The sequence below is a fragment of the Hippocampus zosterae genome, chromosome 4, assembly GCF_025434085.1.
Source record: "Hippocampus zosterae strain Florida chromosome 4, ASM2543408v3, whole genome shotgun sequence".
NCBI classification, from domain to species: Eukaryota; Metazoa; Chordata; class Actinopteri; order Syngnathiformes; family Syngnathidae; genus Hippocampus; species Hippocampus zosterae.
Window position 1 is genome coordinate 28,472,326 of NC_067454.1, and position 25,072 is coordinate 28,497,397.

Here is a 25,072-nt window from a genome sequence, read left to right on the forward strand (position 1 = left end):
AGTGCACCGAAAAGTATCGCGTGAAGACAACGCTCCTCCAGCCTTTGAAGCCAACCGCTTCTTAATTGATGCGAGGGGGAGAGCGGGGGGATGGGCAGAGCAGCAACTTCGGAGCGAAAACTCTACTTAAACATGATTAACCCTTTCATGGTCTTCTCACTTTAACGTTTCATATAACATAATCAGAAATTCACACACATTCCTAAACTACATAAAGTATTGTAACAACATTTTCAAACACTTTAGTTATTAATTTATCAATCAAAGAAATTAAAACAAATAAAACACCTACACTGTGTATGCAATGCTCTGCTTCGGTTATTACAGTTTGGGATATTGTCAAAGGTGTTCCATATTTATGTTTGTCCATTTTTCCTACTTCCAAGACTACAACTTCACTTCAACAAGGTGACCGGCTCCCTTCCGCATCCAGCATTTAACAGTGCTGCCATTGAAACCAATATACCACGAAACTGTCAGAAGGGCTCAAGTTGTAGTTTATCAATGTAGTCATCCAATAATACTGAAATAACAACCTATATTTCCAACCTGCCTTTCCAAAAAGATGTGAAATGTTTCTTAATTTAATACAGGCGTCTCACACTCGCGGGCTACAAGACGCTAATTTCAGGCCCCTCACCTTGATGTGAAACTTTGCGTCAACGAAGCGAGTCTCCACTTTGTTCTCCCCCCCCCCCCCCACAGAAACCAAATATGTGTCACACCCTAATTACTGTCCATTGCATTCTTAGGTACTCATCAACGAGTGGGTACTTAGCCACTGACAAAGACGCAGCTGTCCTGCACAACCTCTAATGTAGACATCTTTTTTTTTTCAAACCAAAAGTTCATTTTTACAGTGTAGCCATGTGAAAAGCTGTTCTAAAAGGACACGCATGGATGAACAACCATCCATACTGACACTCACACCTAGGGACAATTTAGAGTGTTCCATTATTCTTTCATGCATGTTTTTGGAATGTGGGAGGAAACCGGAGTACCTGGAGAAAACCCACACAGGCCCGGGGAGAACATGCAAACCTCATACAGGGAGGCCGGAGCCAAGATTGAAGGTTATCAGAACCTAGCAAGGGGCCGGTTGCGATTTGTTGTTGTAGGAACTGATTGACTAAAGGGCCGTTCACACGGCACACATTTGCGCCGGCGCTGCACCGATATATTTTGTTGCGATATATTTTGCACCGCAGCAAATTGTGTGGAGCGTTCACACGTAAAAAGCCGCTTCACACGGCAGTTTCTGCAGCGGAGCAAAACGACAGAAAACAAACGAGCTGTCGTGTTGGTTCTTTTTAAAACGTACTGTAGATACACAACTCAAGCGACTACTGGACCGGCACGTCCTTCTCCTTCTCGGTTTCCATGCCTTCTGCTCGAGAGTGACCACCCAAGAAAACGTAAATGAACGATGACTTCAATGACACTCAGAAAAGCAAACACTAATGCGCCAAACTGAAAATCAAGAGAGGAAATCACAAAATAAATTCTATGGGGGGTGGGGGGTTGTGGACAAACAACTCCGAGACAGGGGGTTCGGTACTCCATACCCACGAAGCACCCCCCACAGAACTCCCCGAGGGACACGGTCAAACGCCTTCTCCAAGTACACAAAACACATGTAGACTGGTTGGGCGAATTCCCACATACCCTCGAGAACCCTGCTAAGGGAGTAGAGCTGGTCCACTGTTCCACGGCCGGGACGAAAACCACACTGCTCCTCCTCAATCTGAGGCTCGACTTCCTGATGGACCCTCCTCTCCAGCACCCCTGAATAGACCTTACCAGGGAGGCTGAGGAGTGTGATCCCTCTGTAGTTGGAACACACCCTCCGGTCCCCCTTTTTAAAAAGAGGGACTACCACCCCGGTCTGCCAATCCAGAGGCACTCTCCCTGTTGACCACGCGATGTTGCAGAGGCGTGTCAACCAGGACAGCCCCACAACATCCAGAGCCTTGAGGAACTGCGGGCCTTGCCACTGAGGAGCTTTTTAACCACATCGGTGACTTCAACCACAGAGATAGGAGAGCCCACCTCAGAGTCCCCAGGCTCTGCTTCCTCCAAGGAAGGCGTGTTGGTGGAGTTGAGGAGGTCTTCGAAGTATTCTGCCCACTGGTTCACAACGTCCCGAGTTGAAGTCAACAGCGCCCCATCCCCACTGTACACAGTGTTAGTGGTGCACTGCTTCCCCCTCCTGAGACGTCGGATGGTGGACCAGAATTTCCTCAAAGCCGTTCGGAAGTCGGCTTCCATGGCCTCACCGAACTCTTCCCATGCTCTGGTTTTTGCCTCGGCGACCACCAAAGCTGCGTTCCGCTTGGCCAGTCGATACCCGTCAGCTGCCTCTGGCGTCCCACAGGCCATAAAGGCTCGATAGGACTCCTTCAGCTTGACGGCATCCCTTACTGCTGGTGTCCACCAGCGAGTACGAGGGTTGCCGCCACGACAGGCACCAACCACCTTACGGCCACAACTCAGATTGGCCGCCTCAACAATAGAGGCACGGAACATGGTCCACTCGGACTCAATGTCCCCCGTCTCCCCCAGAACATGGGAAAAGCTCTGTCGGAGGTGGGGGTTGAAACTCCTTCTGACAGGGGATTCTGCCAGACGCTCCCAACAGACCCTCACAATACGTTTGGGTCTGCCAGGACGGACCGGCATCTTCCCCCACCATCGGAGCCTACTCACCACCAGGTGGTGATCAGTTGACAGCTCCGCCCCTCTCTTCGCCCGAGTGTCCAGAACATGCGGCCACAAATCCGATGACACGACCACAAGGTCGATCATGGAACTACGGCCTAGGGTGTCCTGGTGCCAAGTGCACATGTGGACACCCTTATGTTTGAACAAGTTGTTCGTTATGGACAGTCCGTGACGAGCACAGAAGTCCAATAACAAAACACCACTCGAGTTCTGATCGGGGGGGCCGTTCCTCCCAATCACGCCCCTCCAGGTCTCACTGTCATTGCCCACGTGAGCATTGAAGTCCCCCAGCAGAACAAGGGAGTCCCCAGCAGGAGTACTCTCCAGCACACCCTCCAAGGACTCCAAAAAGGGTGGGTATGCTGAGCTGCTGTTTGGTGCATATGCACAAACAACAGTCAGGACCCGTCCCCCCACCCGCAGGCGAAGGGATGCAACCCTCTCGTCCACCGGTGTGAACCCCAATGTACAGGCACTGAGCCGGGGGGCAATGAGCATGCCCACACCTGCTCTGTGCCTCTCACCGTGAGCAACTCCAGAGTGAAAGAGAGTCCAACCCCTCTCGAGAGAACTGGTACCAGAACCCAGGTTGTGTGTGGAGGCAAGTCCGACTATATCCAGTCGGAAATTCTCTGCTTCACACACCAGCTCGGGCTCCTTCCCTGCCAGAGAGGTGACATTCCATGTCCCAAGAGCTAGCTTCTGCAGCCGAGGATCGGACCGCCAGGGTCCCCGCCTTTGGCTGCCGCCCAGCTCACATTGCACCCGACCCCTTTGGCCCCTCTCATGGGTGGTGAGCCCATGGGAAGGGGGACCCACATTGCCTCTTCGGGCTGTGCCCGGCCGGGCCCCATGGGTGTAGGCCCGGCCACCAGGCGCTTGCCAACGAGCCCCACCTCCAGGCCTGGCTCCAGAGGGGGGCCCCGGTGACCCGCGTCCGGGCAAGGGAAACCTAGATCCATTTATTGTATTCATCATTGGGGTCTTTGAGCCGTGCTTTGTCTGGCCCCTCACCTAGAACCTGTTTGCCATGGGTGACCCTGCCAGGGGCATAAAGCCCCAGACAACTTAGCTTCTAGGATTATTGGGACACACAAACCCCTCCACCACGGTAAGGTGACGACTCACGGAGGGCCCCAGAAATTCCAATTCATTTTATTCTGCTTTGGACATTGAAACTGGAAAATATGACTTGCATTCAATAAGTAAAGAATTCCAATTCCAAGAAACCAAGAAACGATTAAATTCCATATTAGAGTTTGGAATTATGTTGCTTTAAAAACAATTGTAAATTTTTAAGTCAGTTTAAATATACTGTGTGTGCGGTTGTGTTTGTGAACATATATATAATTTTATTTGCTGTAATTATTTTAGGAGTATGTGACATTGGTGATCCTCGTTACTCAAATACTGTATGTAGATGTTGCTCAAAATTTATCATGCTCGCCTTCACAGCAGACCTCAAAGTTCAAAAAGGCTGTGGCAATTTTGATAATTGACTTAGTCATTGGCCATGAAGAGGCTGTTACCTGCTCCAAAACGAAGTTTTTGCAGCACCCCTCCCCCCAGACATGAGTTTGTTTACATTTCAATTAGCAGAGCTGCGCAGAAGCCAGCCACAACGCTTTGCAAGAAAAAAATGAGTTAGGTACTGTATTGCAGAAGTGTCCCCAGAATATCCAATTTATTTCATTCAGCTTTGGACATTGAAACTGGAAAATATGACTTGCATTCAATAAGTAAATAATTGTTTCATCTAAATTCCATATTAGAGTTTGGAATTATGTTGCTTTAAAAACAATTGTAAAATTGTAAGTCAGTTTAAATATACTGTGTGTGCGCGGAGTATGTGACATTGGTGAGCCTAGTTACTCAAATACTGTATGTAGATGTTGCTCAAAATTTATCATGCTCGCCTTCACAGCAGACCTCAAAGTTCAAAAAGGCTGTGGCAATTTTGATAATTGACTTAGTCATTGGCCATGAAGAGGAGCGGCTGTTACCTGCTCCAAAACGAAGTTTTTGCAGCACCCCTCCCCCCAGACATGAGTTTGTTTACATTTCAATTAGCAGAGCTGCGCAGAAGGCAGCCACAACACTTTGCAAGAAAAAATGAGTTAGGTACTGTATTGCAGAAGTGTTCCCAGCATATCCAATTTGTTTCATTCTGATTTGGACATTTCAACTGGATCATTATGATTTGTATCTAGTAAGTAACAACAGTAAGTATTCTTTAGTAGAAATCATGGTTGCGTTGCTCAATCAGTCTTGATAACAGAATTTCCTTATGTGGGACATGACTATGGTACACGTCCTTTATGAACATGCAAGTATGTTAACAAAATACATGTGTAAGAACACATGCAGTCAAATGCAAAAATATATTCATTCATTCATCTTCCTAACCGCTTGATCCTCACTAGGGTCGCGGGGGGTGCTGGAGCCTATCCCAGCTGTCTTTGGGCAGTAGGCGGGGGACACCCTGAATCGGTTGCCAGCCAATCGCAGGGCACACAGAAACGAACAACCATTCGCACTCACACCGAGGGACAATTTTAGAGTGTTCAATCAGCCTGCTATGCATATTTTTGGAATGTGGGAGGAAACCGGAGCACCCGGAGAAAACCCACGCAGGCCCGGGGAGAACATGCAAACTCCACACAGGGAGGCCGGAGCTGGAATCGAACCCGGTACCGCTGCACTGTGAAGCTGACGTGCTAACCACTGGACTACCGGGCCGCCCTGCAAAAATATATGCCCCAACAAAACAAATAACACAAAAACGGCAGTATACAGTACAGGTATATGAACAAAATACATTATAACAAGAGTAGTCACAAAATGAGGGCTCTTTGCGACCTTTGAGACCTATAACAGCTGGTGGCTTTTCTTTCCAATCACTCACTATCTCGAACTTGACCTCCCCTCGATCACCACCCAAGACAGCGTTGCTCAGCTGTCCAGAACCTAGGCTGTGTGTGGAGGCAAGTCCGACTATATCCAGTCGGAACTTCTCTGCCTCACACACCAGTTCGGGCTCCTTCCCTGCCAGAGAGGTGACATTCCATGTCCCAAGAGCTAGCTTCTGCAGCCGAGGATCGGACCGCCAGGGTCCCCGCCTTTGGCTGCCGCCCAGCTCGCATTGCACCCGACCCCTTTGACCCCTCCCACGGGTGGTGAGACCATGAGAAGAGCTTTAAGCTAGCATTTTCAAATTCTGATTAGAGTCGGCATACTTGAAACATGCAATATTCCACAGTATTTAAGTTTGAGTCATTCGTGTGGACATGCAGCAAGGTCATGAGCAATATTTCTTCTAATTTTCCATTTGTAATAGCATTCACACAAACTGCCTGAGTATTACTTGGACCACGGTGAGCAAAATCAAACAAGCGTTACACCTGTCTAAAACCTGAGATCACAAGTTACATGAAGCAGATATGTTACAAAACAAGCAAAAATCAAACCACTGAATAGAGAGTTGTAACATATATACCAGCCCTCATTCGTTACTTTTATTTTAGCATGGGTCTTTTCAAGAATAATCAAGTCTCAATACAACCTGTAGCAATATGGTCCCACACTGCCTACTCATTAATCATGGAAAGCATGTCATTTAGTTAAACACAAACATTTCTAGTCTCCTGTCCACCGAAAAGTGTGAAAGAGGTTTAAACAAACAAAGAGGCTCATTTAAGGGGCTCGTAAACTATGTCCACATATGGTTTTCGTGAATTAAGCGGTCTCGAGGGGTGTTCACACGGCAAAATTTGGTCCGGTGCTACACCGGGGCTGCCCCAGTAGAGCGTTCACGCGTGCAAATTAGCTCCGGCGTAGCCCCGGAAAACAGCTTACACCGGACCAAATTTGATCCACCACAGGGAGGTGGTTTAAAAATTTGCTCCGGAGCAAAAGCTCGTTTGCGCAACAGCACCGATGTAAATTTGCACGTGTGAACGCAACTGGGTTAAATTTGCTCCAGAGCAAATGCTTGTGAAGAGTTTACGTACGGCGAGAATGCGTTGCTTTCACGCTCTGTCGGACTGCATGTGTTTGTTTAATAACGAGACAAGACTTAGCTGGTAACATCTGGACTGTCTCGGAGTTGTTTGTGTAGTTTGTTCCTTTGTTGTGTGCTCACAACCACCCACCCCCATATAATTTATTTTGTGATTTCCTCTCTGATTTTCTGTTTGGCGCATTACGTGTTTGCTTTTCTGAGTGTCATTGAAGTCATCGTTGATTTGCGTTTTTCGGGGGCAGTCACTCTCGAGCAGAAGGCACGGAGACCGAGAATGAGAAGGACGTGCCTGACCAGTAGTCCTTGAGTTGTGTATACGTTTCAAAAAAACAACAACACGACAGCTCTGTTTTCTGTCGTTTTGCTCCGCTGCAGAAACTGCCGTGTGAACGCAAGTGGGGCTGCACGACGCTGTGCCGGTGCTGACATGCTCAGCGGCTTTGTTCGTGTGAACGCTCCACACATTTTGCTGCGGTGCAAAATATATCGCAACAAAATACATCGGTGCAGGGCCGGAGCAAATGTGTGCCGTGTGAACACCCCTTCAATGTTGCCTGCAGCTGCGCGTTGTGCGCGCCAGCATCACCGTGTGCGGCTGGGAGCACGAGAGCTACGCAAAATTGCTCACGAGCACAATTTAGAGGGAACATTGGTCATGCGGACATTTGGCGACTGATTCACAGCCTCTTCTAAGGAAAACCATGCCTGCAAGCTGAATTCTCGCAGTATTTGTGAATTCACACCAACTCCAGAATCCATCCAATAAAATAAAAATATGTGCCATCCTATTGTCAATCCCCATGATAAGTTATTTTATGATAAGATATTTGATTAATTCGGCTTGATGCACTCAGCAGGAGTTGGCCACCATGTGCAAACACGATGCCGTCTCTCAACGGCTTTCAATTCTCGCACACATTTTATTCATAAACTCCTGTATGTAAGTGTTCTGCCCACAGTAAAAGTTTCGGGCCATTTCATTAATAGAAATCGTGTTTAGAATATTCATTTAGTTATCGCGGTGCATTGTGGGTAGCAGACGCCGTGTTGGTAGCAGACTAATCGTTCCAGAAAGCCCGATTGTGGTCGTTGCAACTGGTCCTCCTGAGTTATATTCCTTTCGTTTCACCTTCGAAAGCAATGGCTGTAAGTCTGCTTGTGCTTAGAATTATTTAGAAATGTGTTTCGGAAATCGTTTTTCTTCAATTGTTGTCATTGAAACTCGCTAGCTCAGAGTACAGTACTGCTAACGACATAGCGATGATGCTAAATGAATGCTAACAACATAGCGACGATGCTAGGTCGGTGCTAGCGAGCTAATTAGCATGCGAAAGAATCGCGAAAACGCCTTGTTTATCGTTGTTTGTCACACTTCGAGCTGCATTTATGTCTTTGTTTAGTACCAGATGATTTGTGTTGTATTTATGTACACGAGGTTAGTGTTTAAATCTGTTCATTTCAGTTTCACTCTACATTTCATTGAGCTGATGTCACAGTTGTTCACTGTATGTGTACACATTGAAGAGATATGTCAGATCGTTTTAAAGTGCTATTTTCTTTGTCCAATTGTAATGGTCAGACAGTTTAAAATTATGCTAAATGCAACGTTTATTTGTGCCTCAACAAAAACAACTGATGAAAAGTGGCTTTAACGAGCCTCGAACCTCTCTTTTTTGATGTAATACATTTTTCTACTTGTTTAAGTACAGTACCTTTGGATCTAGACAATGTAAAATGTAATGTAGACAAGAAAAAAATTCTATGTCCCTTCATTGCGTTCTATTGAATACAATTAAAGTTTTGCAAAAATGATGGTGGATTTTGGGTAGGACTGAGGCTTTACTTAATTTGGGTACTGTTATTATTAATTGCATTTCCAATTTTAATCGGATACATTTAACCAAATCACATGGAAATAATAGGAGTCCAACACAAACTCAGAACAAACACATTCAATAAAATATATTCCTCACAAAAAAATTGAATTCACATAACTTGTAAAGGTCTTTGAAAAACAAACAAAAAAAGCTATGATGGCCAGTCCCTCCCACCCCCTCCAGCCCGCCCTGACAGCGCTTGGTAGCTCCTTCAGCCAGAGACTGTTACACCCGCGCTGCAAGAAGGAGAGATACCGACGCTCGTTCCTACCGACTGCTGTCAGGCTGATGAATAAAAAATAACAATCATAATAATAATAATAATTAAATGATGTGAAGGAAAATTGTAAATAGTACTGCGATTTATCCATTTAAGATAAGATATCCTTTATTCGTCCCACAATGGGGAAATTTACAGCCTCCAGCAGCAAGAATGTATGTAGAAAGAAGAAAGAGAAAAAAAACAACAAACATCTTTCAATTAAATGCAATATGAACACAAAATAATAATTTTTATCCATTTGTGTTCATATTGTATTTAATTGAAAGATGTTTTTTTTTCTCTTTTTCCTTTCTTCCTTACATTCTTCTACATATAAAGGATATCTTATCTTAAATAACTATTTCTCAAGGTGGCTCTTCAAAGAGCAGCAAGGGGATTTGTCATTTATAATTTTGGTCCAGTACCAAATTTCGACACTAGTTGAAGTAGAGAGCAAAAAGTGTGGAATTGTTGCAGTACCAAATTTTGACACGAGCTGCAGTAGAGAGCAAAAAGTGTGAAGTTGGTGCAGTACTGAATTTCGACAGAAGCTGCAGTAGAGAGCAGAAAGGGTGTGAATTCCCGGCGAAAAATTCTCAACATGGACCCATTCTGGGGACCTTTGGGGAAAAGCACAGGGTACCCGTTTTGGACACTTTGGAGTTGATTTAGAGGGTGTCAAAGTGAGGACCGGCCAAAATGTCCTCACTTCGTCAAAATGTCCTCACTCCGTTGGTTAAAAACTCACGCCGGTCCTCACAATGTAGTGAGTACAAGAACACACACACACACACACACACACACACACACACACACACACACACACACACACACACACACACACACACACACACACACACACACACACACACACACACACACACACACACACACACACACACACACACACACACACGCACACGCACACGCACACGCACACGCACACGCACACGCACACGCACACACACACACACACACACACACACACGCGCACTAGCTGTCCATCATGTCTAAGGGGGGGAGGGGCGGATGGGGGTGGGGCAGTACGTCAGCGACTCTTTCGCTGGTGCCACTTCTCGTGGGCATAGAGACCGATCCTTGAGCCGCAGACTCGACCACAGATGGAGCAAGGGAAACCAGATACCAGGGGGGTACCAGCTGCCCGCTGGTGTCGTTGAATGCGTCTCTCGGTTCGTCTGGCTTGGTTAGTTATTTTGGTGTATTTGAGAGATTGCAGTGGCACAAGTGATCGGCCAGGTTGGTCCGTTGAGTGCAAGTGTTTCAAGCTGCGTGGGGTTGATGTTGGCTCTCTTTAGGAGGTCCCTACTGGAGTCCTTGAGGTGCCGCTTTTGCCCCCCAGCAGAACGCTTTGCACCTCTCAGTTGACCATAGAGGACCTGGCGGGGCAGGCGGTTGTCGGGCATGCGAATAGTGTGTCCAATCCACCCAAGATGTTTCTTCGCCACGGCCGCTTCGATGCAGATGGAATTGGTGCTTTTAAGGATGTCTGTGTGGGGAACTCGATCTTCCCAGGACAGGCCTAGAATGTTTTGCAGGCAGCGGATGTGGAAGGCTTCCAGGGTCGTAATGTGCCAGCGGTATGGGGTCCACGACTCTGAACCATAGAGCAGAGTGGAGAGACATACCGCATTGTACACGGCAATCTTGGTACAGATCTTCAGGTTTCAGTTTTCGAAGACCCTGCTGCGTAGGTGACCAAAGGATGATGATGCTTTATTGATAGAGGTGTGGACTTCAGTGTCAAGGGAGCAGTTTGAGGACAAAGTGGAGCCAAGGTAGGTGACAAAGTCCACTACGTGTAGTGGAGTGCCATTAATGTGAAAGCTGGGGGATGTGGAAGTTGGGGTCGCAAGTTGGAACATGACCTCCGTTTTTTTTTTTATGTTGATCTGAAGACCAAATGATTGGTACAGACTGGAAATGGTGTCCAGGGCGTGCTGCATAGAGTTTGAGCTGTGAGCTAGTATAGTGCAGTCATCAGCATACAGAAGCTCATAGATCTGACAGATTTTTGTCTTTGTGTGAGCCTGGAGCCGTCTGATGTTGAAGAGGCTTCCGTCTAGGTGGTACTCCATATGGACACCATCATCATGTCCCATGCTTCGGTGGAAGAGGCACGTGATGGAAGGTTGTTAAAAAGCACTGGAGCCAAGACACAGCCCTGCTTCACCCCAACGTTCACCTTGAAGAGCTCTGACTGGAGTCCTCCGATGAGTACTCTAGCTTGCATCCCATCATGCAGCTGCTGGAGGATGCATAGAAACTTGGGTGGCACCCCATGTTTGGAGAGGTGTTTCCAGAGCAACTCACGGTTGATGGTGTCAAAGGCTTTGCTGAGATCGATTAAGGCTATGTACAGGTCCTTGTGATGTTCTCTGCGGGGAATTGCTCCAGTCCGATCAGCTGATGGCTCTGCACTCCTCAAGGACAACCATGAGATCCTTGCCCGTTGGGCACTTTGAAAATCTTCTCAACCACAGCAACCCTGTCACCCCACACATTCACAGGGGACAGAGCAGCCTCTGATAATAGCCGAGGAATCTCTCTCCTCTCCACCGCAGAAAAGATTCTAGCCAAAATCATGCTCGGCAGGCTGGTCAAGCACATCTCAGAAGATGTGCTTGACATAATCTGGCGAGGTGTCGTCAACATGCGCAACAAACATTAAAATACGACTGTGCGGTAGTGCGAAGTGGGTACCTGGACTTCACTGTCCTCTGAAGAAAAGTGATGGAAAAGCTTGTCATTGAGGAGGGAATGGAGCTGATTTGTGGTGCAAGACGATGTGACCACATGTGCAACCTTGATGCTGGACTCTCTCAGCCCACGACTTTGGATGGTCTGATGTCGGGGATTATCTTTGTAGCCCAGCACATACCTGGAGTTTAAAAAGAGGTTGTGGATTCAAAGAGGAGAAAGAGGCTAATTGGGAAACCTTTCAAGTGAAACATTTCTCTTGCCGTAACAATGGGTTCTCAATGAAGTACAACTTTCGTTTGAATTGTTCCAGCTGTTCACAGAGCTTCAGGCCCTCCACCATGGATATATTATCCAGCTCTGAGTCAGAGTCACTACTGAGGCTGCTGCGTAGCAGTGAAAACTGCTGAAAGCACCGTGTACATTTTTCCAACACGAGCTTGTATTCTGCCACCAGACCTGCTGGGACTCTCTCCTCCAAGATGTCATAGTGTCTGAAGTAAGAAACACATTTAAATCATGTTCATAAATAGTACAACATTTTGTATCATTGACATAACAGGCTGCCCTTACAATCTAAGGCGAGGCTCAACACAACGGACAAAGTAGTCAAAGTCATCGTCTTCATCTTCTTCATCCCATAGTCTCCAGACATGCTTGTAGAAAAATCTGAAAACACAGTGGCAAGCGTGTACATGAAAATACAACACAATATACCATAAACAACACAGATGATGAAATCCCTAAATTCCTTGTAGATTTAGAAAACGTTGCTCCCAAGCTGTTGGGCTATTTGCTCACGCATTTAAAAGTACCTCGCAAATCAAAAAGTGCATGCTAGCGGACCGACTTTTCCCAAAATACTTTCTTCCTTTTGCACCAGTGCTTCTGAATTATTTTTGTTATTACACCCCCCTCCGCATCGAAAGAAGAACACTGTAGTGAATGTACAATTAAACAATGTTCCCCACTCCCCAGCATTGTTTTAAACACATGGTTCAACACAATAAATTGGGTAAAGCCATACCTGAGATGCTCAATGCCCAAGGCAGTCTGGTCGTAGTCTCCTGACTCTTCATAGACAACCTTAAGTTCCATTAGGGGGACCTTGTGCTGGGTTGCCTCCAACAGCTCTGCCACGCCTTGCTCATTAATTTCACATCCTCTGATCTCACACTGCAGAGGAAGCACAGGCCTCACGCAAGCCTTCAGATCGCAGAAGTCCACCTCACACACCTGAAATAATGTACATCTACTGGTTAGTTTGAATAATACCTGTAATTAAGCACACATTTTGAATCAGTGTGGGGTTGTTTTATTGCCAAGGTGCAAGTGAAGCAATGGGGTGTTTATGTAATGCAATGCAGAGTTGTTTCGGTTTGTTCATCTCATACATTGTCATCTTTGGCGAATAAAGGGAGACACATGGCCAGTAATGTAACATAATTGTTAAACAATTGTGAAACATTTTTCAACTGCGCAAAACACACTGGCGTTCCTTTAGGGCTTTCAAGGCCTTCTATGCAGGTGCAAAGCCTTTCAGCTTTGATGTGTTGCCACCATGCACATATTTCATCCAACACCTCGAGTGCAGACGTGGAACACGAACACACACACACACACACACACACACACACACAGAAATCAATGTTTCTTGTTTTAGCCAATCAGATTGTAGATTCTCCTCCAGAAAGCCATCCGACAGGCCCCGTGAGGAGTGAGTTCATCTGTCCTCTCATTGTTTTAGCTAGTATCGCTTTTGATTGGTTCAGCTCTATGAGCGGCCCAAGCATGATGAAGGATGATATCGGATTATGATTGAAAATTCACTTTGGGTGAGAGTCCTTGGAAGGTAGACTATACAGACTGAATGTAAAAAGCTGTTTAAGGAACAGTTGAATAACATGCTCTGCTCCTTAAGTGTGAATGTTGTGGCTGGCTGCAGTCCAGATCTATCTCTCATTGAAAATAAGATATCCTTTATTTGTCCCACACTGGGGAAATTTACAGCCTCCAGTAGCAAGAATGTAGGTAGAAAGAAAAAAGAAGAAAAAACAACACCGTTCAATTTAGTGCAATATAAATACAAAATGGATAAATCACAGTGATATTTACAATTGTTTTACACATCATCAAATTATTATTGTTGTTATTTTTATTCAGCAGCCTGACACCAGTCGGTAGGAACGATCGTCGGTATCTCTCCTTCTTGCAGCGTGGGTGTAACAGTATCTGGCTGAAGGAGCTACCAAGTGTTGTCAGGGTGGGAGGGAATGTCCATCATAGCTTTTAGCTTAGTTAGCATCCTTCTGTTGCCCACCTCCTCCAGAGTGTCAAAGGAGCAAAATATGTGATGCATAATGAAATCAATTATTATATTTTTTTGTCCTATTTTCCCCATTTTAATGCTCTCATCAACATGGAATCATGAATCAGTTTTTTTTATGTGAAAGATGCAAATATTTATTAAAATAATTTCGATTTTCAATTTTACATGAACATTTTTCACTTCGAGCAGTTATTCACACATAATCTCTCACACATTATTACTGTCCCTCAACAACAATGAGGGTCGCAGGGGGAGCTGGAGCCTATCCCAGCTGTCTTCGGGCAGTAGGTGTGGGACACCCCGAATTGGTTGCCAGCCAATCGCAGGGCACATAGAGACAAACAACCATGCATGCCCATACTCACACATAGGGACAATTTAGAGTGTTCAATCAGCCTGCCACGCATGTTTTTGGAATGTGGGAGGCAACCGGAGTACCCGGAGAAAACCCACGCTGGCCCGGGGAGAACATGCAAACTCCACACAGAGGGGGCCGGAGCTGGAATTGACACGCTAACCACTGGACCTAACCGTGTTTTCTGTGGGTCCTCCGGTTTCCTCCCACATTCCAAAAACATGCGTGGCAGGCTGATTGAACACTCAAAATTGTCCCTCTGTCTGAGTGTGAGCGCGGATGATTGTCCGTCTCTGTGTGCCCTATGACTGGCTGGCAACTGGTTCAGGGTGTCCCCCACCTCATGCCCGAAGACAGCCGGGATAGACTCCAGCACCGCCCGCGACCCTTGTGAGGATAAAGCGGTTCAGAAAATGGATGGATGTATTCTGTTTCATTGAACACAACGCCCCAACTTGATTGGAGTTGGGTTTGTAATATCGATTAACTACCGGGTAAGAGAAAAGAACATGTACTTGCTTTTTGTCATCAAACCAGTGCTGAGATGAACTAAGTAATAAAGAATGAAGGCAATTCAGCTCTTATTTAGCTCAACTGCTGTGACCGCACTCAACCCTGGAAATTAAATGTCTGCAATAACACCAGACAACTTATTAAATTACATAAATTTGTATCGTGAGTCATTAAATATCATGTTGGAATGCATGTATGCCTTTTGAGAATAATCTCTGCGTGCTGGTAAACAGCTATTAAATGTGAAAATTTGTCATTTTTAATACAATAAAAGAGGAAAAATTATGATTGCCCTGTTCCCAAAAGTTGGGTACAAATGACGGGAAATTACGGAAAGAAATGATTACTATCGTAAGCCAATACTGGTAACACAGTTAGTTAGTGCTAAACTGTGTCATTGATCTACTTACCTTTTGACATTGTCATGATCGAGATAGGCAGTCACATCAAAGTGTTTATTTCATTCTGGAACTTCGACCAGTAAGTCATTGGCTGAGAAACCCAGTGTTAATTACGGGTATCTCCACTGTTTCAGAACAGTGTGGCAGAAATGCAGAAAGAATTTCTCACACATATATTTACTAAAAAAGCCCAAACCTACATACAGTATAATGTTATGTGTCCTGGTTTCCATTAATATCCAAATATTGCTCAAATGGAACGAACAATCATTTTCACTTGAAAATAACAGAAAACTACAGGGAATGTCTCACCTCGACCAGAACATCAAACAACTCCGCGGACCACAGAGCTTGCCAACCGAAGGACTGCACCACTTTTTGCAAGTAGTCAGCAGTAAAGGACTTGACCTCTGAAGGCTTGCAGTCACCTAACCATGAACAAGAAAAGAGAAATAAGGCTGAATAAATATGTACATAAAAGCAAAAACGTATGAAATTGTTACTGTATGCCAGAATATTCAAGAAAGAAATTCTTGCCTCGGAACAATATGCCACAGTAAAATACAACATGACAAAGCAATGTTCAAATTCAATAGGCTTAAAAACACCACTTACATATGAGAGAAATCTGTTCAGAATGTTCATGTCCCTTCTCTCAACAGGATAGTTAGAAACTGAGTAAGGTTTAACTTTTGTTAGTTGTGCTGAATAGATTGTATTATTATTTGATTGCGTCACTTGCATTTTTTTCTTTTAATGGAGCCAAAAATACATTACATATCTAGCATTAAATCAGAAGAACTGTATAATCAAATCCAAGAGATAACTTCAAAATTAAATGCGGCTCCTCAAGAATTGAAGCCAAAAATCAGCAAACCACACTTTTTACAGAATGGAAAACAAATCAATCACAGATTAAGGCAATTGAGAACAGATTCTAAATTGCAATGTCAACCCTGCAGACGACAAATGATGATTCATTGGCTACATTTTGTGTGTGTGTGTGTTGCTCACAGCAAAGTTAAGTCACATTCTTCTTCTGAAATGTTGTTTGTTTGGTCTTTTGGATTAGAGATATGTCACAGTTTTCCCCTAACCTTCCCCTGGGTCTACAGTGAGCTCCTCTCCGATGACCCAGCTTCTCACCCTCTCAAAGTGCAAGACACCCTGCAGAAGAAACTAATTTTAGACAGAATTCACCCTTTGAGGTCTCCCGGTGCTCACTTTTCTTCTGCCCGTTCACTTCAAGTTTCTGAAATCTACTTCCGTCGTCTTTTGGGACATGTAGGAACAGAGTGAAAATGCTCACCCCTTCCCATCTCCTTATTTGTTCTGACACTCTGAAGCACAACAACAACTGTTACATAAAGGAAAGGCTGTTCTTCGAAGAGCGTATTCCTGCCAAGATGGCAGTGCTTTGATTTTGCTTGCTGAATGCTGGAATGCGTGACAATCTCATTAACTTTCTCATGCATATGAAAAGCATGTTTCATTTATTATCGCTGCCCATGTACCATAATGGGCTCCCATGTGTACGTACAGATATAAAAACATACACAAAGTGTCTATGTATAAAACACTAAACAAAAATACGAACAACACTTTGCTGTCCTTTTTCATGCGTTGAACTCACAAGATACATAACATTTTCTATGTACACAGAAGGCCTTTTTCTCTCAAATACTATTCACAAATCTACCTGTGATATTGAGCATATTTATTGCAGAGTTGTGCCTGAGGCTGCCCAAACAAAATAGACCACTACAACATGGGGTTTTGCTCTATTTTGGATTATGTGTGCAAGGGGTGAGAAAAGCATTCTGTATCCGGTGTGACCGACACTGGCCTTAAGTAATGCAACGCATCTGTGGTACCATTCATCACGTGTCATCGTATAAAAATGCATAGCCCATGTTGTAAGGATCTGTAAAAATAAAATAAAATTGTAGACGTTGAAAAATATCCCAGTTGTTAAACGGCCAGGATACTCAGGACTCATTCTGAGTACTCTATCCATGCACCACACCACACTGCCCCTATGAGGCCAATACGCCTAGGTACAGCAGTTATTTGCTTTTTTTGGGTGGAGGGGTTCCACTTGCTGTTATTGTACTGTATTATACTTTTATTTACCTTCTGCCTCATTTATTTTCTTATCGTTTCTTTTAAGTTATACATAAATTTGAGTTTTCAAATATTTTTCTTTCCTCAAAATTCAAGAGTACAAAGTTCCAATGACTTTTTTGTGTCATACCAACACACATTTCCACATATGTCACAAAATACAATTCTCGAAATCCCAGGCTACCACATGAAGTCACAAGACTTGTAAAAATAACACGCATTGTATTGTATAAGATAAGTATAATAACATGAGTAATGCTTCAATGTGTGCAAAGATCCAAAGCATCAAAAGTGTTGATGTCGGAGAACCAAACCGCATGTAACCCCAATTTCACAATATATGTACATGGTCATTTTGTACTTCACGAACAACAGTGTTCAACGTGCAAGGATGGGCAATGAAGTCACGAAGTGTATTGCATTTGTTACACCTGCTGTGTTATTATACTGGGGAACTACGTTTGCCAAGTTTGTCTCCTTCGGGTATCCATAGCAGTAAGATGGCGGCGAAACACCTTATGTAATTAGCAATTACGTCACCTATGAACTATTAAAAAATTGTAATGAATCTGATAGGGGATATTTTGTGTATATTATTTAAAGTATTTCTGGGTTTTTGAAAATCAAATTTTTTTACACAGTCCTTTTGATGTTAACATACCGTTTTCATGCTTCACAATAATTTACATTTGACATTTGTGACCAACCAAAACATTCAAATATAGAATATAAGTAGACGATTTTAATTTAAACAGACTTTGTCGATTGTTTTGACGTGGAGTTTTGAGACATTTTATGACCAGTTTATTAAAAAAAGGGGGCACACAATTCACACCGATATTATTGAGCTGTTCTTATTCTTACCTAGAATGTAGTCCTGGTAGGCTTTGAATCTTTCATAAAACAGGAGATGGTTTGTTTGGAATGTGTCTGGTAAACTTGAATTGATTCCTCCACTGTGCTCAGATCTCTGAAGCTGGGTTCCTGCCTTATCAGCGTTTAAATTGTCTGTGCCACTGTCCTCGTCGTCGTAGTCAGGTTCGTCATCATCGTCACTTGTATCATTTGCTTTATCTTCATTTTGGAAGAGAGCTGCGGCATTGAAAAATATAATGGAACAATAAAACAGCGTGGTTATCTGTATGTGTGCGTCGATAGATCACTCCAAAAATATTAAAGACTATCATATTACCAATGAAAACGAAGTCAAGACGAAGCACATACCTTGAGTTACATGCTGCGTACTGTGTTCTACAATGTTGTGACTTTCATCACCGATTTCACCTTTGAGGGGCGATTCCAAGTCTAAAACGATTACGTTTTTCTTCTTGCTTCTATCCAACATTCTTCCAGCAGATTGGAAATCATTTATTTCTTGCGCCATTGAGATTTTCCTTCGACACGAAACAAGGCACTTCGGTTGAGATTTGTTTAGCTAGTGAAAGGGACCAACGCCCACACAGACCAACTTTCAAAATTTTCCCGGTTTGCAGTCAACGAGACATTTGCATTCAACTGCGATTCTTCTATTCTTACATTACTGCCACCTTCTGAACCGGAATGCGAACGACGAGACGACTATTTTGGGCTCGTACGTCATAGACATCAAAACTTGTAGAAAAAGGTTTGCAGTGGAAAGGTACATAAACGTCACCGCCATATTGAATGTGGAAAGTGCCGCGATTGGTTTGGAAGTAGCAGCAACTTTCCTCTCAAAACTCGATCTCATTGGAAAAAGACTGAACAATGACCTTTGAACAGTTTTCCTCAAATATAGCACCATTTTGCCAATTCAAATGAATGTCTATGAGCTACTGCTAATCCAATGTAGTCACCCCCTGGCCCTCTGGTGATTTGGAGTGGTTTAACCTGTTTGACCTCAAAAGTGTAGTGTTCCCCAATTGACATGTGTGTGGTAATTCCATATGTGGTAATTTCTGTTTTTAATGTCTCTCAAGTGGGACCTTTATTTTAATGAACCATTATTTTCCCAAAATAAGCTTGCATTTTTTGTAACTCTAGGCCCATTTGTTTGTGAATTTCTCTGGCCTTTATAGGTCACATTAATGATGTCAAATGTTTCATGTTGGAGTGTGTCAACTGTGCGTGTGTGTGTGTGTGTGTGTGTGTGTGTGTGTGAATACAGTATAAGATAAGATATCCTTTATTTGTCCCACACTGGGGAAATTTACAGTCAGCAGCAGCAAGATTGTCGGTAGAAAGAAGAAAGAAGAAAATCAAAGTGTTTGCATTCACAAAATAAATGTTACAGTTTCAATTTACACCGTTCAATTAAATGCAATATAAATATAGATATCGATAAAGTGGCTGTGCTATTTACTATTGCTTTTCACATCATTTTATTATTTATTCAGCAGCCTGACAGCAGTCGGTCGGAACAAGCGGCGGTATCTCTCCTTCTTGCAGAGCGGGTATAACAGTCTCTGGCTGAAGGAGCTACCAAGTACTGTCAGGGCAGGCTGGAGGGGGTGGGAGGGACTGTCCATCATAGATTTTAGCTTAGCTCGCATCCTCTTGTTGCCCACCTCCTCGAGAGTGTCTTGGGAGCAGCCCAGGACAGAACTGACCCTCCTGTACAGTCACTCCAGTCTCGTTCTGTCCCGTGCCGAGATGCTGCCTGACCAGCAGACAATGACATAATGGATGGCCGAAGCCACCACCGAGTTATAGAAAGTCTTAAGAAGTGACCCCTGAACCCCAAAAGACCTCAGTTTCCTGAGTAGGAAGAGTCCTTTCATAATCAGGGTGTCCGTGTTAGTAGACCAGTACAGTTTATTTGTTAAGAAGAACACCTAGGAATCTATGTCCATACCCTGGATGTTCATCAGTGCAGGTGAGGACTGTTTCCTGCAGAAATCCAAAACCAACTCATTAGTTTTTGGAGGGTTGATCTGGAGGTGATTCTGCTGGTACCAGTCCACAAAGTCCTTCGCCAGTCCCTTGTACTCCCAATCGTCTCCCTCTGTAATGAGGCCTACAATAGCAGAGTCATCGGAGAACTTCTGAAGGTGGCAGTTTGGAGTGGTGTGTCTGAAGTCCGAGGTGCTCCAGTGCTGCAGAGAAGCCTGTCCGACTCACAGCTCTGCCCTCTCACGTACTGTGGCCGATTTGTGAGGTAGTCTGTAATCCATGCTGTATACACATACCCCCCCCCCCCCCCCACACACACACACACATATCCATCCATGTTCTAATCCACTTATCTTCACAAGGGTCAAGGGCGTGCTGGAACCTATCCCAGCTGTGTTTGGGCAAGAGACGGAGGGTACACCCTGAACTGGTTGCCAGCCAATTGCATTGCACACATAGACATGTGGGAGGAAACTAGAGTACCCAGACAAAACCCACGCAAGCATGGGGAAAACATGCAAACTCCACACAGGGAGGCCAATCAAGCCCTGCACCTCTGCACTGTGAGGCCAACGGGCAAACCAGTAGATCACCGTACCCCCTTACACACACACACACGCACACGCACACACGCACACACACACACACACACACACACACACACACACACAGATATCCAGCCATCCATTTTCCGAACCGCTTGATCCTCACTAGGGTCGCGGGGGGTGCTGGAGCCTATCCCAGCTGTCTTCGGGCAGTAGGCGGGGGACACCCTGAATCGGTTGCCAGCCAATCGCAGGGCACACAGAGACAAACAACCATCCACGCTCACATTCACAACTAGGGACAATTTTTTCTAAGAGATTTCAATCAGCCTGCCACGCATTTTTTTGGAATGTGGGAGGAAACCGGAGTACCCGGAGAAAACCCACGCAGGCCTGGGAAAAACATGCAAACTCCACACAGGGAGGCCAGAGCTGGAATTGAACCCGGTACTTCTGCACTGTGAAGTCGACGTGCTAACCACTGGACTACCGGGCTGCCCCACATAGATATTGATAGACAAAACAATATTCCTTTGAGTTTAAAAACCTATTTTTCAATGAAGTCCTGCCCATGAAGCCACAACACACATTAAATATAGTTGCATAGTAACTGCAGGATTTTACACAAATTTTGAAAAACAAGTGCATATTGTGGAATTTGTCTCACAAACTTTATTTAGGGCGGCCCGGTGCTCGGCTGATTAGCGCATCACCCTCACAGTGCAGAGGTACAGGGATCGATTCCGGCTATGGCCTTCTTGTGTGGAGTTTGCATGTTCTCCCTGTGCAAGCTACACCAAATTTAACTTGGTGTAGCTTGTGCTAAACAGGTGCCACAAGGTGGCAGAGACAATAATGTGTAAGTGAATCATGCTACGTTCCAAACGTAAGGTGCAAAATTAAATCTAAGCGTCAATGAAAAGTAATGAATACGAGGTTGGTGAAAGCAAATGATGAATACTACTGCCTTGGTAATGAATAAATTAACAACAACAAAGACAGAATTATTCATAACTATTTAAAAAACGCTGGGTACAACTTCATCCTACACAAAGCAGTTTTCTATTTTGAGCCTCAGCAAAACGCAAAACATTGACAATGACATTATTTCTCTTTATTTCAATGGTCGTGACAGCCCCCAAATGGTCATGGAGCTGCTTATGTCACCTAAAGCCCGGTCGTCAGCAGATCAAGGGGGGACTCTGTTAATAGTTAATAACGATAGCGAGTTTAGCAACAAGCTTCGACTACTGCCTGCTAAACACGTTTACGGTTCGCTCCCAACCCAGGAATCACAGCCTCCATCAACTCATCTCGATGGCGGCGAATAAAGAAAACAATGGGGACATGTTCCCCTTCAGGAAGACCAGCTTGTCAAAACTGGCATGGGCCAGAGCTGACCTCTTTAGCCAGAGGATGTCGCTGGCTGTTGAAAAAAAACCTCTACACAGCAGCCGAGATCGGGAGTGGGGTGTTGTGTTGAATAAATAAATCCACACATGCACCTCTGTGCTTCCCGCATTCCCAATTCAGTTTGGCGCAGTTGGGTGAACAGTGGCGCGTTTCGCTCGAGTAGGGTGAAATGAACTTTTGGACACTGCCTACCGGCATCGAAAACCTGCGCATGATTAAGCAGGATACCGCAGAAAATAACCACATACGAATACATATGGAAAAAAATGGACAGTACTTGCCCCGTTTAAGAAAAACACGCACACACGCACGCACGCAAGCACACACACGCAAGGATGGACTAAGCGAGGACGGAGATGGGTTTTCATCAGTCCCCAGAATAGACACTAACCCAGTCAAGTACCTTTAAAAAAGTAATAACTGAAACGATATTGTGATTCAGTCTATCATTAGCATGATGGAAAATGGCTCAGCCCTAGAAGGAGGAGTATGGCTATAGATTGCTTATTATGGCTTGTGGCTTGATTGGATCTGGTAATGAGCCTATGACTTATTTACAAGAAATGTGCTTTTGAGCATTTGAGTAAATTAGTCCTATTTTAGGAGTTCTTTACTTCAGATTAACGTTTCAATTAATGAGTCAATTTATGGAGTGGTCTGACCCAAAGCTCGGAGTCGTGGTCTAGGATTTGTGTGTGTGTGTGTGTGTGTGTGTGTCTGAGTGTTTGTGTGTGTCTGTCTGTGTGCATGGGTGTTTTAACCCTTTCATGCACCAATAATGATGACCTGTAACCTGATAACATGATAAATTGTCCACTGTAGTAACCGCAGTCCCTGAAAGGGTTAAATGAGAGGGTTTGCTCGGTTTATTCTTGGTAGAAGAGAAAATGGTAGCTCAGAGAACATAGAGCAGGCATGTCCAAAGTCCGGCCCGCGGGCCAAATCCGGCCCGCGGTCGAATTTCATCCGGCCCTCGGCCCCCGTCATAAAATCAGTGCCGTCTGGCCCGCAGGTTGGGCGCAATGGAACACGTGTTGCATTGACTGAGGTCTCGTAGACTGGTGAGTGATGTTTCATAGAGTACTGCTTCCCTCTAGTGGCTAAATGAGTAATAGCATTCACTAAATGAGTAATAGCATTTAGACACTAGAGGGCATCACTCACGAGTTAACAAGACATCACTCCGTGTTTATATTGACTGATATGTCATATTTCAAATTCCTGTTTCAAATGAACCAAAAGAAATTCTTAAGATTGTTGAAATTAAAATAAAAATGGAAATGTGAAACAGACTGGCTTACTAAAACTTGAACAATATTGTTGTTCAATGTAAAGAATGTCAGCCAAGGTCGGCCCCCCCACATTTTACCACATAAAATCTGGCCCACTTGGCAAAAAGTTTGGACACCCCTGACATAGAGATATGAACCATATGTACAAATATTTAAAATATCATTTTCTGACAAAATGAGGAATGAGAACTGCTTTTTTAAAATACACTTTTCATACATGTATGGTAACCAAGACAAGCATCAACATTATCTTGAAAAGGGTAAACATCTAAAATCCATGGCTCAATCTGCATTTGGTTTATGGCGTTATTTGTTTTTTGTTACTGTTTAACTTGTATGTAGATGCTCGGCAGTGCATCGAAAACACAGGCCAGAATGGTGATAAGAACAGAAAGAAGTCTGTTGTTTTTTTAGTGTGGAGTGACCCAGTGTTTTTACCAGTGTGCTCATTCCAATTTGTAGACTTTACCCTGTACACAAATAAAACATGGACGAATGTATTTGGTTAAATTTTATTTAACATTTATCATGAAAACTTCTAAACATTTGAGCATGCACAGTGCTAACCAAATTTATAAAATTACCACGGAATGTAAGGTTTATACGACAGCTGTCCAAAAAAGATTGAAATAAATCATAATAATAATGATTAAAAATCATATTTCTGTCATGGTTAATACCAGTGCTCCAAAATATTTTCTCTGCGACAGTGTAATCATCTATCAAAGATGTGTATTTGGAACTGAGAGTCACCACTTGGAATTGAAATGGATTTACATGGGACAAGAGAAGTGAACCAATCTCTTTTTTTCGTCAATGGATGCTGCAGCTTCTTGTTGACTTTGAAACTTAGTCTTTGATCCACTGGTGAAAGGACACTTTGATTCTCTCCTCTTTCATCTCAAACTGCTTTAAACAACAAAGTGTATGAGGGGAAAATGGTTAAGATTGCACGACTCTCCGTGTTTTATGTTATGTGTTGTGTTTTATTATTTTACTTTGTTAACTGTTTTGTTCAGGGCTTTGTTATTGCTGCAGCTGTTGTGAAAGTGCGATATAAATCAGGATGTATTTATATATTTTGTATTATCAATATTTAAAGTTTACTGTTTTGCAAAAAAAACCCTTAAAGTTAAGCATATTATTATTTCTTCATTAAGATGGCAAATGATTTATTAATTATTATATTATTTGCATTCCGATGAGTTTTATTCGTGCTTAAAAAGGTGAAATGTTAAAAGCTCACTAAAATTGATAGTCTGATGTAATTTCATTGTCACTGCAGTCTGCTGACCACCTTTTCCTTCATGTTTTACACATAAAAAAACTAATGACAGGACAGAACGGTAGTCCGTGGTTAGCGCATCGACTTCACAGTGCAGAGGTCGTTGGTTCGATCCTGCCTCCGGCCTTCCTGTGTGGAATTTGCACGTTCTCCCCGGGCCCGTATGGGGTTTCTCCAGGTACTCCGGTTGCCTCCCACATTCCAAAAACATGTATGGCAGGTTAATGGGACACTATACATTGTCCTGAGGCCACCGGTTCAGGGTGTCCCCCGCCTACTGCCCAAAGACAGTTGGGGTAGGCTCCAGCGCCCCCCGCGACGCGTGTGAGGATAAAGCGGATTGGA

At 44.1% G+C, this 25,072-nt stretch overlaps 2 protein-coding genes across 2 annotated transcripts in view; both read right to left on the reverse strand.

Annotated features, from left to right (window-relative positions):
• The window catches only part of shcbp1 (SHC SH2-domain binding protein 1), a 37,528-nt gene extending 18,652 nt beyond the window's left edge, over positions 1-18,876 (reverse strand). Inside the window, exons 1-7 of the mRNA XM_052063917.1 lie at positions 18,546-18,876; positions 18,186-18,413; positions 15,510-15,625; positions 12,627-12,835; positions 12,173-12,268; positions 11,863-12,093; positions 11,603-11,780 (exon numbers count right to left, since the gene is read on the reverse strand). Of these exons, the coding sequence (XP_051919877.1) occupies positions 11,603-11,780; positions 11,863-12,093; positions 12,173-12,268; positions 12,627-12,835; positions 15,510-15,625; positions 18,186-18,413; positions 18,546-18,705 (1,218 nt within the window). The 5' untranslated portion in view covers positions 18,706-18,876. The remainder of the gene's footprint in view (positions 1-11,602; positions 11,781-11,862; positions 12,094-12,172; positions 12,269-12,626; positions 12,836-15,509; positions 15,626-18,185; positions 18,414-18,545) is intronic.
• On the reverse strand, positions 866-4,798 carry LOC127599741 (uncharacterized). The gene is made up of 2 exons (XM_052063947.1): positions 4,651-4,798; positions 866-4,181 (listed from the first exon to the last, which is right to left on the reverse strand). Exon 2 carries the CDS (start codon positions 3,697-3,699, stop codon positions 1,939-1,941), a length of 1,761 nt encoding a protein of 586 aa, XP_051919907.1. The 5' UTR covers positions 3,700-4,181; positions 4,651-4,798; the 3' UTR covers positions 866-1,938.
• Positions 18,877-25,072: the final 6,196 nt, after the last annotated feature.

Bases quoted from the DNA above. Each gene is read 5' to 3' on its own strand.
- LOC127599741 (XM_052063947.1), bottom strand. From the start codon at position 3,699: ATGATGAATACAATAAATGGATCTAGGTTTCCCTTGCCCGGACGCGGG.